The 22,649-nt window shown below is 27.5% G+C and overlaps 1 protein-coding gene across 1 annotated transcript; it reads left to right on the top strand.

Moving 5' to 3' along the window:
• Window positions 1-12,596: 12,596 nt before the first annotated feature.
• Window positions 12,597-22,419, top strand: LOC131172065 (putative inactive cadmium/zinc-transporting ATPase HMA3). Its single transcript, XM_058133009.1, has 9 exons — window positions 12,597-12,872; window positions 15,212-15,469; window positions 16,605-16,702; window positions 18,568-18,823; window positions 18,902-19,039; window positions 19,967-20,294; window positions 20,376-20,578; window positions 20,704-20,909; window positions 21,142-22,419. The coding sequence occupies exons 1-9, from the start codon at window positions 12,653-12,655 to the stop codon at window positions 22,336-22,338; spliced, it is 2,904 nt and encodes a 967-aa protein (XP_057988992.1). The 5' UTR covers window positions 12,597-12,652; the 3' UTR covers window positions 22,339-22,419.
• The last annotated feature ends 230 nt before the right edge of the window (window positions 22,420-22,649 follow it).

Below are 22,649 nucleotides of genomic sequence, written 5' to 3'. Positions count from 1 at the left end.
CCATCTTCCTTGCTGCATCTATTATTGAATGGAAGTGGTTTCAGTAGCCAAAATCAGGGAAAAGTATCTAGAATGCAACCCCTGTGTGTACTTCTTAGCCTTTTTTCTATTAGTATCATACTCCTGCCCCACATACTGTAGAAGATCCACAAACTTGTCTATGTACTCATCCATACTCACACCAGCTATTTGTCTCAATTGCTTAAAATCTACTAGCTTTAACTCCCTAGAGATTTCTAAGAAGGCCCAGTTGGTAAATTTCACCACAAACTAAGACTAGGTCATGCTGTCAACCTTATTAGCAATATAAGCCTTCTACTATTCCTTTGCCTTTTTATATTTCAAGGTAAAAGTCAGCCATCTGAATGGCCCAATTGTCACTGGCACCCAACTCATCTGTTATCATCTTACATGCTTTTATATACTCTAAAGGATCATCTCCTTCCTTGTATTTAGGTGCATCCAGTTTCAGGTAGTCCGTCATTTTTGTTTTACCTCTACCACTTATCCCAGTCTCTTGTGTAAGAACTACTAGAGCTGTAGGAGGTAGTGGTGGTGCTTATTCTATTGTAACTCCTTTCATAGGTTTCTTGAGTTCCCATGGTGGTTGAAGAGCTATTGGGATATTATTAGGGAGGATACATCCGATATGGGTTGAACTGTGGAAAGTAAGGTGGGTAGGGCATGAAGGAGGGATAATAAGGGTAGCCCACAAACTCAGAGTTTCCAAAACTTCCCTATTGCAGATAGCTATAACCAAACCCATAATCCAATCCTTTTTGAGGTGAGGATATAAACTCTAACTCATCTTCTCCCTCCACAAAACTATCTTTTCCCATCCTTCCCATACCAGAAGGCTTAAGGTTTTTATGTTGTTATGGAAAGACCATGGGAATTGCTTCATGCATCTACTAACACTCTAGGTGCACTGGTGGTTTCCCTGCTAACCTTAAAAGACCTTCTAGGGCCTCTTGAAGATTCTCCCCTTCCACTTCTACTGGCTCTCTCCCTGGCAATAGGGTTCATAGGTAGTATTCCAATACCCTTAGTCTTGGGTAGGGCACCTGTTAACCTAATAGACTGTCTTGAACCTTTCATTTTTTAAAAGCAAATAAAAAGTGTTGAGCACATAAAAAGTTCATGTGGAGTCACATGAACACACAAAATATAAACAGGCATAACATGAAACCTAACATACACATAACATTCATCATATAACATACAAGGACTCAACCTTATTGAACATGTATTTTCCTAACTGTGCTAGTCAACATACTTCCTTTTACCTCTATTCTATACTTTTACTAGCATCTAGGTCCACTTATCTAACTTAGAACTCTAATGCCAACTTTGAAATGACCCAACCAGGTGGCTGTTTCCGATGCTAGAGATCGGGTCAGCTTAAGATTGTCGAAACCCGTAGCAAGCTTAAAAACCTATTAATTATAAACATAGTTATGTATCTCACAATTCAAGCATACTCCAAACCATTACATTTTAGATTTCTCATTCATCATTATTATCATAAAAGTCGGTTCAAAATTTGAACATTTTCATACATAAACACTAAAGTGTAATTGGTTTATGCATACATTCTCACATAAGGAGTTAGCTTAGATTTAAAAACATACATAATTACTTTACTTATGCTTAATATGAACATCTATCAAACTTGAATATTAGCATAGTAACTATTCCTTTAATATTACTTGTCCACTAATCATACAATATACATTTAAACACTCTACAACTATCCTTGCTGCTCAAGCCCCAAAGAACTCTTCTATTTTTACACTTCTACAGTTGGCGTTAGGGGAAAGGGGTAAGCTTACACAAGCTTAGTGAGTAAACTAACTACATTTAATTATCACATTCATTTCATACATATGCAATGCATCATTTAGATGAGTTTTTACATCATAAACATTTCACATAGGACAGACATGTCACTAGTGACTTCTTTAATCCAATATGCTCGACTTATATAGAGGCTCCTTAAGACTTTTGCTTACTATATCTAATATGCTCGACTCATACAGAAACTCCTCAGGACTTTTGCTTATAACATGACATGTGTCATGCACCAAGAGGCATCGTAAGATCTCCTCTTAGATTTTATGGATCCATAACATACATAACATAACATGGTCATAAACATGAGAGGAGTCAATGAGTCATCCAAAATCCATCATGCACTAACAATAATTATGCAATTGTGTAACATCATGTTCTAGATACATACACTCTAAATAACATGATGCATGAGAATGATTATAAGTTAAAATTTAAATTTATTAAGGTTAGAATTACTCACCTCTTGTAGCCTATCAACCACCTATCATGAATGGTAACTAACCTCAGATTCTTAGCTTCTTGAATCCCTCAAGTCCTATCTTATAACCATAAGAACCTAGTGAGTTATTTGAAGCTCTAGAACTCTATACACACTTCAAACATATTATTCTAGGCACTTATGAACCATAAAATCATGTTTTCAAACCTTAGAATTGAAGAAGAAGAAATAAAGATGGGAGAATTAAGTTTGGCTATCGGATTCTTAGACTTTTGCAACCGAACCTTTGATCATCGGGTGCCCATTTTGGGCGGTAGCCACTGTGACTACCGAAGGCTTGGACTTTGGTTGTCGAACCTTTGAACATCGGGTGCCCCCCTTTTGGGTAGTAGCCACTTCGACTGCAAAACCTGAAATTTCTCTAGATTTTCTAGAGAAAATATATGCTTTGGCTGCCAAAACAATGGTATTCAGTAGTCGAACTTAGGAATTTCTAGAATTTTCAAGTTGAAAATAGTAGAATTCTTCTTCCCAAAACCTCTAAAACATATCCCATAGCTCCAAATCATAATGCAACCACATAAACACATTCTCAAGACCCAAAACAACTTGAATCCATGCTCCAAGCTCACATGCAACACCTAAAAGCTAGGAGTAAAGGTTCCAATAAACTTCCATCAACATAACAATAAGAAATCCTTAGGTTTAACTAAGAAAACTAACCATTCTAGATCTATAAGCACTTGGACTTGACATAAACAAAAACAATACTTCATTTAATAATCAAGCACCCAAAACACTTTTTCCAAAAACAAAACTTAAAATCATGTAAAAATCACATGCAATTTAAAATCCAACACACTCATATACTTATGTATACTTGAATTCTTCTAAAAGACCAAAAGAAAGAGAAATTACCTTTTTCTCTTGAAATGGAGAAGAAAGTGAATTGACGATTCTAACTTGAATTCCAAGTTCACCAAGCTTCCCTAAAGAATAAATCAAGCTGCACCACATGTAATAGCCAAGAAAATCTCCTTGGAAGGCCTGTTGCATGTGTACCAAGGTGAGAGAGAAAGAGAAGTGAGAAATCAAGTCACTTTTGGGTCAGAAAATAAGCTGTTGGCCTTTTATACCATCACTTGTCGAGGGACTTTCAACTGCCCGAAGTCATAGTTTTGGCTGCCAGAGTCTATTCTGCCCAAAATCAATTTGAACAGTAAAAAGACTTCGACTGCTTAAAGTCAATCCTTTAGCTGCTGAAGTTCTTTCTACCCAAAAGTTGTTTAAAACTTTTCTTTGAGCAAAATCACTAAAACATATTAATTTTTAAATACTTTTGAAAATATCATACGTACAAACACCTGCACTTCTTATCACCATTTTCTTGCTTGAGGAATCTTCGAGCTCGTCAGAATATTCCATCAACGATAGAAATTCCACGTCAGAAAATGATGGGTGTTACACATATGACATATCATTATTTTTATCATTATTTTTATTTTTTTTTGAGTAAATGCTAATAATTAATTTTTAATTATATAAAAATGTGAAAATTTACTAAATTTAAAATTTTAAAAATTTGATTTTTTTTTAATGTGTTCTCTTATGTGAATATATCATTTTTTTTTATCAACAATGAAATTGAAATAATTTATAAAAGTTGTGCTACTAAAATATATTTAAAAAAAAAAAAAAGAATGAAGAGTTCAATATATTGTCCCAATAGTTTCAATTAAGCATGTTGACAACAAGCAGGTGGTCATCCAAAAATTGGTAAAGTTGAGCCGAACAATTTTGGATATTTTTGAAATCATGAACACGAGGCAAGGACATAAAGTTGCAAGCCCAGCCTCATGCCTAGACCTACGTGAATGTATCTAATTGTCTTAATTCTATAATCATATACAAAATATAAAATCTAAAAATATATAAATAAATCATTTTAATTATTATATATCTAATATAATAATTAATATATAAATGTTTTAAATATAGATTTATAATAAAAGATTACTTGATTAATTAGAGTCTTAATATGTGACTTCTCAATTGAATAAGAGATTATATGAATAAATCAAATTGTAAAATGAAATTACTTATTATACATGAAGATAATGAACCTAATTATTGAAAATTTAAATTATTATAATAATTTAAATTGTGATATTTGAATACATATTCAAAATCTAAATCAATCATGTTAAATCAAGTTTGGCTTATATTTATACTTTTATTAATATTTTTGAATGAAGACTAATTAATATAGTATTTATCATATTCATAGTGGTAAAATTAAAGCACATATAATAAACTTTTGAATTAGGACTTATATGGTATTAATGGTACTCATATTATCAGAATTATGACATATGTGGTCAACTTTCATATTAAGGCTCTAGTACTCATGATAGTTGTATTATCATAATTACGACACATATGACAAACCTTCAAATTAGGCCTATTATAATTAGGGCATATAGGTTTCTGAATTAGGACATGTATAGTACTTATACTAGTAGAATGAGGAAATATATGTTAACTTTCAAATTAGGGTATTTATAATACTTATGATACTCATCCTATTAAAATTAGAGTATACATGCTAAATTTTCAAATTAGGCCATGTATAGTATTTGTGATAATCATATTATCAAAATTAGTGATTATTAGGATTGTAAATGGGTCAGAGCATACCTTACAAGTTAAAAAGAATCACTAGTATATCTTGCATTAATATAAATTATTTTTTGATAAAATAAAAATTGTCCATTACCCACATACTCATTATTTTTATATACAAAAACTATTGAAAAATATATTATTGAATATCATAATACTACAATTATAATGATATATTATATATTGAAATAATAATAATAATAATAATAATAATAATAATAATAATTATTATTATTATTATTATTATTATTATTATTATTTACTTGATAATAATTTTTATGTATCATGTCCAAATATTTTTCATAAAAATAAACAAACAGTGTGAGTGCATATAATAAAAACATATTTATCACAAAAAAATATTGATAAAATTTTAGAGCCAAAGAAGTTAATTAAAATTTTAATATATATATATATATATATATATATATATATATATATATATATATATATATATTTCACAAAAAGTTTTATTTCAATTATTCTATAAAATAAAAATATAAAAAGCAAGTATATAAAAAAATAAAAAAGTAACATTTGTTAATTTTTATTTTAATAATAAAAAATTTTGAAAAATAAAATGAATGCGAAACTTTTTTAATGATAAGAATATAAAAAGTGGAAATTTATATTGAAATTTGTATTTTGTATTGAAACTTGGAGTGCTTTTAAAGCTAATATAAATGCATGAAAGATAATTTGAATACCAAATTTAAATTGTGCATATTATTTTAAGAAAATTTATAGAAGGACAATAATATAAAAGTTTAATTTTTTTAAATATGAAATTACAAAATTATCTCCATTAATATACATTAAATATGGATTAGCTTGATATATATATATATATATATTTTTTATTTTTTATTTTTTTTCAACTGCAAGTATTGAAATTGGGGTCGTTAATAATTCTTTTGATATCTTTGCTAACATTAGAAATTTTGATTAATGCCAATTCCACTTATGAAGACTCTATTCAGTAACAGCTTTTAAGATAGTATTTAATGTTTTAATCAGTATCAAAATATTACTTCTATTATTTATGCTATTCGATGAAATGGTGTTTATATTAGCTTTTAGAGGTTGTGAGAGTAGTTCATGAAAAGCTATCCCTCCTAACTTTTAAAGGTTGAAGGAGTATTTTAATTAAGATTAATAAGATTTTATCACTATTTTTATAATTAACAACTAATTTAATAACTATTTTTACTGAATAATTCTATTTTAATAGTTATATGACCAACCAACTACTAACAATTAATATCTAATAGTTAATAACTAATAAAACAATTAACAGCTACTAAAATAACTAACTATTAAAACAGTTAATATTATCAAACAAGCTCAAGTATGAAAAATGCAAAGTCATTATTATCACCAAATTCAAACTTTAAAGATAAATACAATTAATTTCAGATACGCCACTCATGCTCAAGGTTTTTTCTGCCTGTGCTAAGCATTGTAATCCGTCATTGCTATATCGGACGATTGGGTTGAAACAGTAACATACGATGACTGCAATAGCTGAGATGTCTACAAAATGATTCGTACATATTATACCTAATCCCTGCCAAGAATTTTAAAGCATCTTGTTCTACTCTAACACAATGATGATAGTCCACTATCTACAAGATATTATACAATACACTTATGGTTAAATACTATGGTCATATGTAATTGAGTTTAACTATACATTATAGCTTATAATATTATGATTTCCGGTCAAATTAGAACTTTAAAAATTTATAAGCATTTTAATAAATATGATAAAGTTAATTGAAAACTATAATATATTATTGTTATTGATCACAAAAAATAGGTTGTTAATAGTTAGAAAAGAAGGAAAGAAAGGGATTTGGGACTTGCGTTGGCGTTGGCTTCTCTACCTACTCACAACTTGATTAATACAAATGGCACAATCATTATATGGGGTTACATATGCGCCTTACTAACCTTAAGTTATTTATATTTAATTTAAATTTTAATATAATAATGTAATATTAATAACAATTGAGTTTAAATGTAACTTATTTATAATATAGGTGAATTTGAGATGTGTCAGAATTGGACTTAAACTCAAATTTAATATATTTAAAATAAAGTTCAGCTTCAGTTATAATAATAAAGTTGAAATACTTTTTGTATTGGGCGTAAATACAAAAAATCCATTTTTTTAATGTTTTGGCAATTTAATTTAAATATTTAAATTTTGATAAAATTAGCTAAATTTCTAAAAAATTTTAAAATTTTAAAATTTTTTGTTAATTGACTGGTTAATTTCATTTTTTGACCTGTTTTATGGCCAACATTAAAAATTCAACTTTATCACATTCATTAACTCTCTATAATTTTTTTATAATCATTGGCATGAAATAGAAATAAGATTTAGAAGCAGTGAAGTGAGAGATTCCGTGATTAAAACTATCCAATTTGATTAAATGATTAAAAATTTGGACGCACTATGAATATTAAAATAAAATTTGAAAATAGTTGATAGCAATGGTAAGGTTGGATCAGACAAAAATAAAGTAGAAAAACATATTAAAAAAAAGAAAATTACAATAATTTTCTAAAAATTTTGAAAATTTAGATAAAATCTTTACAAAATTTAAAGTTTAACTAATTATACCGATATTTAAATATTTGAATTAAATAAACCACAAAATGTGAACACATTTATACATATACAAATAAATAAATATCATTAATTTAATATTATAAACAAATAACCAAAAATACTTTTATAGTTTATAAAAAATATTTTTCACATATAAATTATTTTTTATAAAATAAACAAAATCTATATGTAAAATATAGATGTGTAAATGCATCGATTTTAAATTATGACATGTCTCATTTATATTTTTTAAATATTAAGAGTATAATATACAATAAAGAAAATATAAGTTTTGAATATTACTACGAAATTAATATCTAATAAAGTTGAATTATGAAAAAGGAATCGACCTGAGGATTTTGGCTGGTTGTTATTGTTAAGAGTATAGTGTGCACTTGAATTACTTGAGCTAATTCATTCTTTGATAGCTAGAGTTGATAAATTTACACCCGATGTTGATTTATATAAAATTTTAAATAATCTGAATTTAAATAATTTATAAAATTGAGAGTATATTGAATTATTTATATGGCTTGAAAATTAATTTATTTGAATTATTCAACTTAAATTTTAACCTAAAAATTAAATGTATAAAATTAATATTTTATTCTAAAATGATCTACAATATGTTAATTATTTTTTTTTATAAAATAACCTAGTTAATAACATCTATATCAATTCTTAATTTTAACAATAAATTTTAATTTAATGATACTAAAATTATTTTTAATTTTTAATATTATATTGTCTAAATAATTAAATTTCTATTGAAACTAATTAAAAATAATATTCAAAATTTTAAAATGACATGTAATCTGAAAAACTTCAAAGTTCAAATGCAGTGATGGATTTAATTTTTTTTAATATATTAAAAAATATAATAAAATATGTTCTCATAGTTATATTCAATAAGATTTAATACCTGAAAACTATCAAAAATTGAAAAGAGTTCATTAATTTCTTATTATTAAAGTATTCTTTTTACAAAAAGAGAATTCAAAGACTTAAATTAATTCTCAAATATATATATATATATATATATTAAAAAAATAAAGGGTCAATTAACTCCACCAGTTAATCGAAGAAGATAAGTCAACGAACCGGATTCCCTAAGCATTGACATGTGCATGGGGAATGCAATTGCAGACAATTTGCAGAAAATGGCTGAGAGCATTGTGAACTCATTGGACATTGAAATTATTTACGTTCCTGTTGTTGTTGTGTGGCACAAAGATTACCAGGTTGCAATCAGGAAAAATTATTATTTATTTAATTTTTATATTTTAATCAAATTAGCTATGAAAATAATAGATTAGGGATAAATATTTTATTGCTAATATATGTTATTAGTAATAAAATATTTACTTATCGATGTAAATATATTGTTGAAAATTTTATAAATAATAAAAATAGTAAAATGCGCTTTGGAAGTCCCAATTTTCCGCTTTTATATATTATATAAAATTTTAAGTTTTTATAATTATAAATAAATATTTTAAATTATAAAAAAGCTTAACTAAATAAAATTTAAATATAAATAATATTAAAAATTTTAAATTTGCATAAATTTTAAAAATAATTAAATAATAAAATTAATATAAGTATAAATAATAAAAATAATAAAACATATTTTGAAAATTCCTATTGTTTCTCTCTTCCTCCGTTTATATATTATACAGATTAGTTAATCGCACGATTATTTTAAATGAAGAAAATAAGTCAACGAAATTGCAAAGCTCTCTGTTCTAGGTGTGCTCTCTGAAAGGGGCAAAAAAAAAAAAAAAAAATCCAACGAAATGAGTTCATAATGGTCAAGTACGTATTCAAGGGAATGCAAACAATTCATCTCTGATTTATATTACATTTAATACTTTAAATTTTATATTTTAAAAATTAAATTAAAATAATTTAAAATTTTGCTTTCATCATATGATTAATAAAAAAAATGAAAATATTAATATCATTCATAATAAATTATTATTTCATCTTTGAGTTTTCTTATTATAAACATCTTAATATTATTATTATTATTATTATTATTATTATTATTATTTTGTGCCTTATTGAGCAAAATTAGTATGAATTGTTACATAATATTAAGATTAAAAAAAATTTATTTTTAATTTAATTAATTATAGAAGTGGTGATGGTAAATACTGTAAAATTTTTGAATTCTAAATCCAATGAAGAAACCAACTTAATAAAATTTTTAAGGTCATTTATAATTTACTCTTATATATACATACAAAAAAATTATAAATTTAAAATATTGATATGAATTTAGCATTAAATAAAGCCGAATAGCGAAAGAATTTTATCCATCACATTCAATCACTCTATGTAAAACATGAATGCATCAATTTTAAATTATAACAACATTTAGATCTTTTAACTGTTAAAAGTATAATATGTATTAAAAAATTTTCAAATTTTGATTATTAATATAAATTTAATATAATAATAAAAAAAATTCATATAACTGGCCAACAAATTTGAGATTTTGGATAGTTATTGTTAAGAGAGTATGCCAAATGACTCCACCAGTCAATCACTTCTAATGTTTACAATTTTTATTAGTTAATGATATGATTATTTTAAATGTAGAAGATAAGTCAACGAAGCGGATTCCTAAGCATTGACATGTGCATAGGGAATGCCATCGCAAACAATTGGCAGAAATGGCTGAGAGCATTATAAACTCATTGGACATTGAAATTAATTACGTTCCTGTTGTTGTTGTGCGGCACAAGGACTCGCAGAAAAATTATTATTTAATAACTGTATTTTAATAAAATTAATTATTTAATTTATTTATTTTAAAAAATAAATTATTTAAATTTTATTTATTTTATAAAAAATAATTTAATTATAAAAATATTTTTTCTAAAAATTATTTTTTTAAAAAAATATTTTTTTTAAAAAATATTTTTTTTAAAAAATATTTTTTATTATTTAATCATAATATTAAGCTAATGATATATATGATATATGTACAAATATTTTTATATTTTAATAAAAATTTAAAAATTTAAAAATTTTTTTTTAATAAAAAGATAAATTATTTTTTAAATGATTTAAAAACTTTTATTCTGAAAAATATCTTTCATTGAATTATATTTTTTATGTAACTATTAGCTTGTAAATTATTTAATTTTTTATTATTTTAAAGTAAATTTTTTCTCAACCTAATTATTTAATCTCTATAATTTAATTAATTTAACCATTTAACTTTTGTAATTTTAAATCCTTCAATATTTCAATTCTGTTTATAACTATTCTCTTTTTATTGACTAACAGGGGCTAAATAACTTATAAATTAAAAATAAAAAAATTAAATAATATATTTTTAAAATAGAAAAAATAAGTATTTAATTTTATTAAAATATAAATAATAAATAATAATTTTCCTTTGTAATTAAAACAAGTCAATAAATAATATCTTAATCGGTTCATAGTTTCTCTTCTAATGTTTTCAATCTTTTTATTAATTTTTATGAGCACAATTTTTGTATATAAATTTATATATTTACTATACATAATTTAATTGAACGATTATTAATATTTAATTTAGTAATTATCAAATTCATTATGATAGGAGATTTAAATTATATTAGATACATTTATTTTTTATTAGTTAATCGCATAATTATTTTAAATGAAGAAGATAAATCAGCGAAATTGCAAAGCTCTCTGCCCTACGTGTGCTCTCTGTAAAAAATAAATAAATAAATAAATAAATAAAGAGGTTAAAAGGTCAATGAAAGGAGTTCTTAACGGTGAAGTACGTGCGCAGGGGAATGCAAACAATTAGCCGAAAATGACCATCACAAAACTCAGCTTGCTGTGGTTGTGACATAAAAGATTGGTTGTTGTAAATTGTAATTAAAATATTGTGAAGAAGAAAGCATTTTCCATCCTTAATCAGGCACATTATGAATACTTATTAAATATATAAATTTTGTATATTTATATCATAAGTCTAAATAAGAATTTCTCATAAAAAATTTTGATATTATTATTATTTTAAAAAATTATAGAAGACAAAGATAAAATTAAGTAAATTACTTTTCATCTCTGATTTATATTATATTTAATACTTTAATTTTTATATATTTTTTTAGATAACTTTAATTTTTATATTTTAAAAATTAAATTAAAATAACTTTAAATTTTGATATTAACTTCTTTCATAATAAATTATTATTTCATCTTTAAGTTTTCTTATTATAAACATCTTCACACCTGAAATTATTATTATTATTATTATTATTATTATTATTATTATTATTATTTTGCGCCTTGTTGAGCAAAATTAGTATGAATTATTACATAATATTAAGATAAAAAAAAACTTATTCTAAATTTAATTAATTATAGAAATGGTGATGGTAAATACTGTAAAATTTTTGAATTCTAAATCCAATAAAGAAACCAACTTAATAAAATTTTTAAGGTCATTTATAATTTACTCATAAAACATACCCTAGAATATAAAACAAGCACTTAAATGGGTTCACATGTGATCAGAGTCCTACGCTTTTATTTGATTCTCCATGATAGAAGGATCAACCCATTATTCCCACAAACAAAATCAACGACTTCTGCCTAAGTAATAATTTTTTTTTAAAAGAGATTCTTTCTTGATGAATTCTTAAATTCTTTTGGGTTACATATGTCATTCTAGCCCCAATGTAAACGCTCTACTTGTATATAATAGATTCCTAATATTCACCTTCCCCTCCACACATTCTAGTTTAGAAGAAGAGAAAGTTAAAGTTGGAAATTAAGCTCTTCTTTCTGTTAAAAGGTAGATTTCTTGTCTAACCCTCTTTTGGGTTTCTACTACTATGTATGCTTGTTCTTGCAAGCTTTCCCTCTTTTTCTTCCTCTTTCTTAGATTTTCTTGTTTTCTTTCCATCTTCTCGGCATGCTTTCCATGTGGTCCACTCTCTATCTCTCTCTCTCTCTCTCTCTCTTTCTCAAACAAAAGAGGTGTTGATTGACGTATTTAGTGATCTCAATGTCTTTGCTTTAGGTGCAGAGATTAAGAAGAAAAGAAAATGGCTGTCCAGGACAAAAGCGAGACAGCTAACAGCAGCAGCAAGAAAAAGTTTCAGAAAAGCTACTTCGATGTGTTAGGGCTTTGCTGCTCTTCAGAAGTTACTTTGATTGAGAATATCCTCAATTCTCTTGATGGTGTTAAGGAGTTCTCAGTCTTTGTCCCAACAAAAACAGTGGTGGTTGTCCATGATGATCTCCTTATTTCTCAGCTTCAAATTGGTAATTTCCTTCTTTTTTATCACTTTAATTATGGTAATTTTATGTGGGATTGAGGAGAAATTTTAGAATAGAATTGTTGTAAGTGTAATGAATAGATTATAATAATGGATCATAGCGAATCTCATTATAATTAACTATAAAAAATCTATATATTATACATACAACATTGCATGAATTAAAATAGTATAGTATGTGATTAGCGGAAGGTTTTAACGCTATAGTTTCTTACACATCAAGGCTCCGTTTGTTTTTTGAAAAATAATTTTCATATTTTCTAATATTTGGGGTACTTAAGAAAAACTAGATAAGAGAAAATATTTTCTTTTTTATCAAAAGACAAATTAAATCATTTTTTATTTTAAAAGAGGAAGTCATTTTATAAATTCGACAATACTTTATAAAATATGAAAATATTCATACATATATATCATAAACATGTACCTTGACCTAGAAGCATTACACATTTTTAAGAATTTAACTCAAAATTATTTAGAGGAGAGAAAAAAAATTCATATAGCCAATCATAAATTTTTGAAATAAAAATTTAGTTGACTTTAATTGAGTTTTATATCATAAACATGCACCGTTAGTTTATCATTATAATCAAATAATGTAATTAAAATATTTTATTTTAAAAATAATTTTCATAAAATATAATTTTCATATATAAATTATTTTTTAAAATAAATATAGTTTAATAAAATAAAAATTATATACATCACATTTAAGCTCCAGTAGAATTACGTTAAATAGTGGAGGGGCCGTGACCAGGGTGGTCATGGGCTAGTTCCGGTTTTATTTTGGAATTGATGGTTTTGATTTAAAGTTGCTAGGATTAGACTTGGTTTTTAAACGTTGACTTCAATTTTTATTTTGTTTTGGTTTTGGTCTCATTTCAATGTTGATTTGGTCTAAATTTGGTTTGATTTTGCTTTGAACAAATCCATTAATTGAACTTCTATATTTTTTTTCAAAAAATTATTCAAGAAAGGAAAAACTCTAACTAAATTGGTCAGTTCTAATCCAATTTAATATTAATTTTAATTAATTCCATTTCAATCAATTTTGATGTTACTTTGAACCGGTTCAAATCTATTTAGATTCCAAACCAACCAACGATTGGATCTAACTGTGGCCACTCAAAATATTTAAAATTAAATTTTTATTTATATATATACTATTTACTAATATTTTTCATATTTTTATTTTAATCCTATATTTTTATCAAAATTTCATTAATTTTTTAAATATTTATTTTTTTATTTAATGGAGGCACAATAAGCAACGAGAGATAACATTCTCCTTTTCTCGTACAAAGGTGAATAATTTATAGAAGATAAATAGATACTCAAATTCGAAAACTCTCTTCTTCCTGCCCCTCTACCAACCAGTTTCCTCCATAATTGGCTTTTAATATTCATCTTTGACTCCTCAAAGCCCCGTTTACTCATATTCAGATAGACCCTATTGCACATAAATTGGAACTAAAATTTCTAGCTACCAATTGAGGTTGATACCTTAAACACTTGTCTTAATAATTGCAAAATTCAAGTTTTAATCATCATTTTTAAGTAATTCTAATAAATAAAAAATATGGCCTTAATTAAGTTTTAATCATTTTGATAGTGTTGTTTCTCATACTAAACTACTTGCTAATGATAAAGGCCAAAAAAAGAAAAATTAGATAAAGGTGGGTATTGCCTTTAGTGGTTGTAATATTTATGAATTGATTTCCTACAAAAGTACTTTTTTATAATAATATTTTTATTTAGAGGGAGCTAGGGTAAATAATACCTTTTTTTTTTTTCCTTATTATGTTAACATTTTATTGTATGCTGAACTTAAAAAAAAAAATCTCTTCATAATAATGATATTTGTCATTTTTTGGTATATTGACTTCGATTGGAATTTAAACTCAAGATTTTATAATTTTAGAGACGGCTTCAGTAATATTAAGCTAAATCTCATATTACTTATTGTAGTTTATATTAATTATGTGCTTAATTAAGTTACACCTTGATGATGTCCATAATTAGTTGATTTCTAAATTGTGTTAATTACTTGTAAAATTTTCCATTATTACAAGACATTTATACTTTATAAATAAAATATACACTCATATATACACTCATGTGATTTTGATTCTAATACTGTTAAATTTATATAATTATGTGTGAATTATTATCGATCTTCATTATCCTGTGACAATTAAAAGAACGTAACCCTTTATTTTCAGTAATCCTAATGAATTAAAAATATGGACTTAATCTTTTTTTTTTTTTCTGTGTTTTATAAAATGAATATTATTGAATAAAATCCAAATAATAAATTAATGGCAGTTAAGGCCCTGAACCAAGCAAAGTTAGAAGCAAATGTTAGAATGAATGGAAATGCAAGTTACCAGAAGAAATGGCCAAACCCATTTGCTATGGCTAGTGGTGTATTGCTTTTGGTGTCTTTGTTGAAGTTTGTGTATTATCCTCTTCACTGGGTGGCCCTGGGAGCTGTGGCCATTGGAATCCCACCAATCTTCTTGAAAGCCATTGCTTCCATCAGGAATTTTAGGCTTGGTACAGACATTCTGGCTCTCATTGCAGGTAACTAACATGCCAATTAAATAATATATATCGTTATATATTTAAAAAATATTTATTAATTAAATTTATATGAGATAAAAAAATAATATTTAATTATAATTTATACTTATTAAGTGAGTTTATAATTATTAATAAATAAATATTTATATATTATATAAATATTAATATTTTAAATATAATTTTAAAAAAATTTTATAAAAAAATTACAAAAGGTGGGTGGGCTGCATGAGTCTTGGTTGGCCATGGCCCTCTAGCCCCCGTGTAGCGGCGCCCTTGGAAAGCATATCACAAATTGAAAATTTCCTTCATAACTTGTGCTTCTATGGCATTTCATTAATGTTGTCATCTTCATATTAATTGCATGATTTAAATGTTTTTTTTTTCCAAAGATTAAATTTAATTTTTTAAATCACTTCTAGAGAGAGTTTATATATATATATATATTATTGAAAATTTAATTATTAATTAAAAGTAGTTATACCACATTTTAATTTTATGATATATTATAATATTTTTATTTTGTTAGTTAATTGACGATATTGTCATTTAGTATGCTTTTTTTGCCAAAATAATTAATTTTTTCCCTAATATTTAATGGTGCTATAATAATTACTTTCATTTAAAAAAAAAAATCCATTGTATTAGATTCAGTGTATTGAGGGCAAATAAAAAAAAAATCTTCCTTCTCTAACTCTGGGTATTTATCTTTGAAAAAAAAATTTTTAAATTTAGCAAAAAAATTTTAATTTTATCAATTTAATTATTATATTTTGATATCAATTTCAATTTTAGCAATCAGAACATTTATACATAAAATTACTTAAGTTGAATTAAGTTTTTCTAATTCATAAAAAAATATATATTTTTTAATTGAGAATTAAATTAATAAAAATAGGAATATTACAAATTAAAAAATGTGTGCAAATGTCATTAAACCTTGTATTAATAATATGCAATTCAATTAATATTTAAAATGGGTAACCTCGTTTTCTTTTCAAATTAGAGAATATTTTATATGAGAAATAAATAAATATTAAGAAATTTTTTCATTAAAATTTAATTTATCATGAACTTAAGATATAAAATATATAATGAGATTTATTTATTAATTTATCTTACATTTTACTTCTTACAGTGGCGGGGACAATCGCTCTCAATGATTATATTGAAGCAGCAACCGTTGTCTTCCTGTTTACCATTGCACAATGGCTTGAGTCAAGGGCAAGCCACAAGGTATTTTTAGCAATCTATAGAAGAGTGTAAAAAAATAAATGCATGTCGCAGCTGACTGATTTTTTTTCCTAGTTAGAGAAATTAATAAAATAATCATTTCACTACTAGGCCCCCTGGATCAATGCTTGTTTGGTAATATATATGATAGGGACTTTATAACTATTTTGCATGGCTGACAGCATATATCGTATTTGAACTTTTTACAAATTAAGTTTAAATTTATTTGTCTTTTTAGTTCAAAAAAATAAAATTGACTGATCATTCAAATTTTATTTTTTAAATCAATTTAACATGTGTAGTTAGGGGAGAGAATGCGTGAATTGACGCGCCACTTATATGTTAAAAAGCCATATGATGTTTTCTCTATATTATCTAATTATAAATAGCCAAAAACATATCTCAACCTAAACTTTTGACGAAAAGTCAATTTATCTTCTAAATTTGAGTTTGAATCAATTTGCTTATTGAATTTAAAAAGTTGCATCAATTTAACACAATTTACCCAATGAAGTGCCATAAAAATGATTTTTGTTATTAGATTAATTGATATCAAATAGCTCATGAAGCTCTTAGCACATCAACAATGGATAATTGAGCTATTTGATAGCAACTAATCTGATGACAAAAATCATTTTGACAGCAATTAATTAAGTAAATTATATTAAATTGGTGGGATTTTTTAAATTAAAAGGACCAAATTGGTTTAAACACAATTTCAAAGGGCAAATTAACTTTTCATGAAAGGTTCAGGGAGTCGGGATATGCTTTTTGCTTTTTTCTATTCCAAGTCTGCAAGCTTCTGTTCAATAACGCGTGATTTGATGCATCATGTACATCAGTGTGCTAACTGGACAAAATTGTATTAAATTGGTGCAATTAATTAAATTAAAGAGGTAAGTTGGCTAAACTCAATTTCAAGAGGTACATTGACTTTTCATTAACAGTTAGGGGGTAGGGTATGCTTTCGGCCCCTTTTACATCTCCACTTTTCTAAGCTACTATACTTATTATCAAAATTTAGTAGGTTGAATTCTATTTATCATAATTAAGTTAGTAGTATGTCTATGTTCCATAAGAAGATTCAAGTTTTAGAACTATCACATCGTAAAGTGATAGGATAAGTGAGAGATATATAAGTAAGAAAAACCCATATATCCATTGTTTTGAGGTTTTGAATTAAATGTGATATCAAACCTATGAGTGCGTTTTTTCATAAAACCCATAAAAAAAGTTTCTCCCCAAATGCATTGGGCTTCCAGATCTCTAACAATTAGAGTTAGAGCCGATGAATTGGTAGGGATGAGTAAGGCGATGGTGATCGATGATTCCCATGTGTGGTGTTGCGATACATAGATGGAAGAGCAATAGACTACCAGTAAGCCCAATGGAGTAGCAAGACACTCATAGAAAAGGGTTGTATACGTGATGACTCTAGTGTGGCTCTTAGAGGTGCATGCTTAGGTGGGTTTGGTGGAGTAATTGGGCTTTTAGTGACACCGTAATACTCGAGTCAAGAGAAAAGCTTCTATTCGAGAGAGAATAAGCCTAATAATTGAGCTCCCCAGACTCTATCACATTTACAGATGTATCTTAAGTTTTGATTTTGACATATGTGTAGTCAAAGTCTCTCTAGACATGCAATGATATAAAATGGATGCAATGTTTTCTTATCAAGGTTTATGATGACCTACGTATCTTCTATTTTCAATTATAAAGATAAAAATGACATTTGAAAGTAGATAAAGAGAGATGTTCAAGATAGACAAAAATAAAATCAAAATAAGATAAACAGAGTTGAAAATTGCACTTTTTTCATTTACAAAATTAGATATCTTTTAATTGATCTAAAGTACAATGTGTCTCAGGCTAATGCGACGATGTCATCATTGATGAGATTAGCTCCACAGAAAGCAGTCATAGCTGAAACTGGTGAAGAAGTGAATGTTGATGACGTAAAATTAAGCACTATTCTCGCAGTTAAGGCTGGAGAGATTATACCCATCGATGGAATAGTTGTAGATGGCAATTGTGAAGTAGATGAGAAGACCTTAACCGGAGAATCATTCCCAGTTCCCAAACAACAGGATTCTACTGTATGGGCTGGCACTATCAACCTTAATGGTAATACCATAATCTCTCTCTCCAGTTCTTTTTAATGGATTAAAGTTCTTCAGGTTGATGGTATTTAGTAATTTTCAGGTTACATCAGTGTTAAAACTATTACTCTAGCTGAAGATTGTGCGGTAGCTAAAATGACAAAGCTTGTGGAAGAAGCTCAAAACAGCAAGTCTAAAACTCAAAGATTCATTGACAAAATTGCTCAATATTATACTCCAGGTTAGTCATTTATTCTTTTACAATTGTTTTTTGGGTAAGACAGCATTCAAATGGTTGTCCAACCTTGGAAAAGCCATTTGGCTGGCTGTTTTGTAGTTTTTATTATTAAAATATATCAAACATTAAGTTTAAACTAATTTTTTAATAGTTTTTAAATTACATAGCCCAATTCAACAGCTTCTTGCCCCTGCTATAAAGTGAGGCATGACTATCCACAACACTAGAAACTTTTTGGTATGGGTGTATACATTCATTCATTCAGTAATTGACACAACATTAAAAATTATGGTACGATCTTATTACAAAACAAAACATTATAAGTCATATTAAAAAAATATGATTTAATATTTCCTATAAAAGCAAAAATATCTCTTTGGCAAATTGTTTTTGGCAATATTGTTACGACTATTGTTAAGAAAAAAAAAATACATTTAACTATATTAAGCAAAAAATATTTAAAATAATTTAAAAAATAAATTTGATATATTTTAACTATAAAAATACTAAATAAGAAATTTTTTTTCAACAACATTTAATGATACCTTTTTAAAAGCATTCTTTTGAAAAAATTATACAATAAAATGGATATGTGTATAATGATTCTTTTGTACTCATTTATATTGGGTCTCACCGTAATCAACAATATAATAAAACCAGTTTCATCAAATAAAAATTTCTTTTTTTATTTTTTTAGCTTGAAACTCAATGTTGATTGGAGCCTAAGACCATATCACTAGTCAGGATAAGACAAATCACTCAAGCTGAGGCTAAAAGATTAACAAAAGGATAAAAAAAATAATTAATTTCTTGTGGTTTATTATTCAAATCAAACTGTAAAATATACTTTTAAAATAGACTTTTGTTTCCTCTTGTTTCTTTCAGAAATCAGAGTTCTCATTTTCTGTTGTTTTCTGATATATTTGGCAGTGGTCATAATCATATCAATTAGCTTTGCAGTTGTTCCCCTGGCATTAAGAGTTCATAACCGTAATCACTGGTTTCACTTGGCATTGGTGGTCTTAGTAAGTGCATGCCCATGTGGTCTTATCCTCTCCACACCTGTTGCAACTTTCTGTGCACTTACGAAGGCTGCAACATCTGGTGTTGTGATCAAAGGCGGAGACTATCTCGAAACACTTGCCAAGATCAAGATAATGGCTTTTGACAAGACTGGAACTATCACAAGAGGTGAATTCCTTGTCGCGGATTTTCAATCTCTCTGTGAAGATGTGAGCATTGATACATTGCTTTATTGGTAAGGACTACTGCTGGTTTTTTTTATACTTTTCTTCCCCTTGAAACTGGGAAGTAATTTATGCATTTGAAAATTGTGTAGGGTATCAAGCATTGAGAGCAAGTCAAGTCATCCTATGGCAGCTGCCCTTGTCGACTATGGAAGGAGTCTTTCGATAGAGCCAAATCCTGAGAATGTGGTGGATTTTCAGAATTTTCCTGGAGAAGGCATCCAAGGAAAGATTGATGGGAAAGAAATTTACATTGGAAATAGAAAGATTGCCCTCAGAGCGGGATGTGGAACGGGTACAAGTCTCATAGCGGCCATTTATATTTTGAATATGAATGTTGTTCAATTCAGTGCAAGTAAATTAGTTAAAAATTGTTCATTCATGGTGTTCTAATAAATGGATGCTATTTTGAATTTATAGTTCCAATGCCAGAAGATGGGGATATGAAGAGAGGGAAAACCATTGGATATGTGTACTTTGGAGCAACTCCCGCAGGAATTTTCAGCCTCTCTGATGCCTGTAGGACTGGTGTTGCAGAGGCGATCGCAGAGCTAAAGTCTTATGGAATTAAAACTGCTATGCTAACAGGAGATAGTCAAGCAGCAGCAATGCACGCTCAAGAACAGGTGCACCTAATTTTCATCAGCTTGCTTGCCACTGTTAATTGATCACTCTAACATTGTAAAACAGCCTCATAAAATCTACACTTGATTACCGTAAAAAATTGCTGCTAATTCAAGGTTTTTGCTCTTCATTTAAATCTACAAAAACATATTTTGTAAGTATATGAAACTAAAAAGGGTATGTGTTAATGTTAATTTATTGACTTGCATAAGATTTGAATGATGCTACCTGCAGCTAGAACATGCAATTGAAGCAGTCCATGCAGAACTCCTACCTGAAGACAAGGCTAGGATTTTGGAAACATTTAAGAAGGAAGGACCAACAGCAATGATTGGAGATGGACTAAATGATGCCCCTGCATTGGCTACAGCTGATATTGGTATCTCAATGGGAATTTCAGGTTCAGCACTTGCAACTGAGACAGGACATGTCATTCTTATGTCCAATGACATCAGAAAAGTACCCAAAGCGATCCAGCTTGCAAGAAAGTCTCATAGGAAAGTAATTGAGAATGTCATTCTCTCAATATCTATCAAGTCTGCGATCCTTGCCTTGGCTTTTGCTGGTCACCCTCTTGTTTGGGCTGCTGTCCTTGCCGATGTCGGCACCTGTCTGCTAGTGATCTTTAACAGCATGTTGCTTTTACGGGAAACCCACAAGCGTGGAGAAAAATGCCGCAAAATATCAGCTGCAGAAAATATTGAGAAATGTGATAATAGAGATTCATGTCATTATTACAAGCCTTGCTGCTCTAACCAAAAGGTTGCAAAAATGTGTAAACCTCAAGACTTGCAAATCTGTGCTTCAATGTGTGAGTCGAATGATGCAAATAAGAAATTATCATGTGGGAATAATAAGTGCTTAGACTCAGCTGAAGGGCTGCAGAATGAAATGAAGGATTGTGGTAATGGAAGTTGCAACGTAGTGGACTTAGAGGAGAACAATCCACACAAACATGCTTGTTCAAGCTCTCACAATTTGAGCACGAGTGTGAGACAGAGATGCAAAAGTTCAGCAAAAATGCAAGGCAAGTGTATAGGAGGCGATGGATCGCAGAAGGGAAAGCACTCTCACCATTGGCATTGTGATCAAGTAACTCAACATTGTACCCCTAACCATTCAAACCATTCTACTGAGATAGAAGAAGGAATCAACAATGGTCATTGCTACTCCAACCACTGTCAAGATTATTTAGAAAACACTGTTGAATCGAGCTTCAATCATGGGCCTCAAAATCTCAATCCCGTTATCGTGAATTGTTGCAGCCACAAGAACCTTCGTTGCTCTAGCAATGACATTCATGCTTGTATGAGCTTGGAGAATAAGGAAAATGGGCGTTGTTGCGAGAGTTACATGAAGGGGTATTGTGGTAACCATGGACAATTTGCAACTGGGGTTGGTGGAGGAATGCTAGAAATCGTCACTACATAGAATATATATATATATATATATATATATATGTTTGTGTGTGTATCATTATATAGAATTGTATGAATGTTATGCAATGAAGAATCTAGGCTATGTTTCATAGGACTTAGCGAAATGTAAAGAATTATGTATTGAAATCAAAGTTGTAATGTAATGTGTTTTTAAGTAATAGAAAAATATAATGTAATGACTATATATATATATATATATAAAATCAAATTTGTAATAAGAATTTATGAGTAATTTTATCCTTTCAAATATTAATTTAAAATATCACCACCACATTCATTATCAAACAACTAAAACTAATATAA

The sequence above is a fragment of the Hevea brasiliensis genome, chromosome 13 (assembly GCF_030052815.1).
Source record: "Hevea brasiliensis isolate MT/VB/25A 57/8 chromosome 13, ASM3005281v1, whole genome shotgun sequence".
NCBI classification, from domain to species: Eukaryota; Viridiplantae; Streptophyta; class Magnoliopsida; order Malpighiales; family Euphorbiaceae; genus Hevea; species Hevea brasiliensis.
This window is presented reverse-complemented; position numbering and strand designations above follow the sequence as displayed.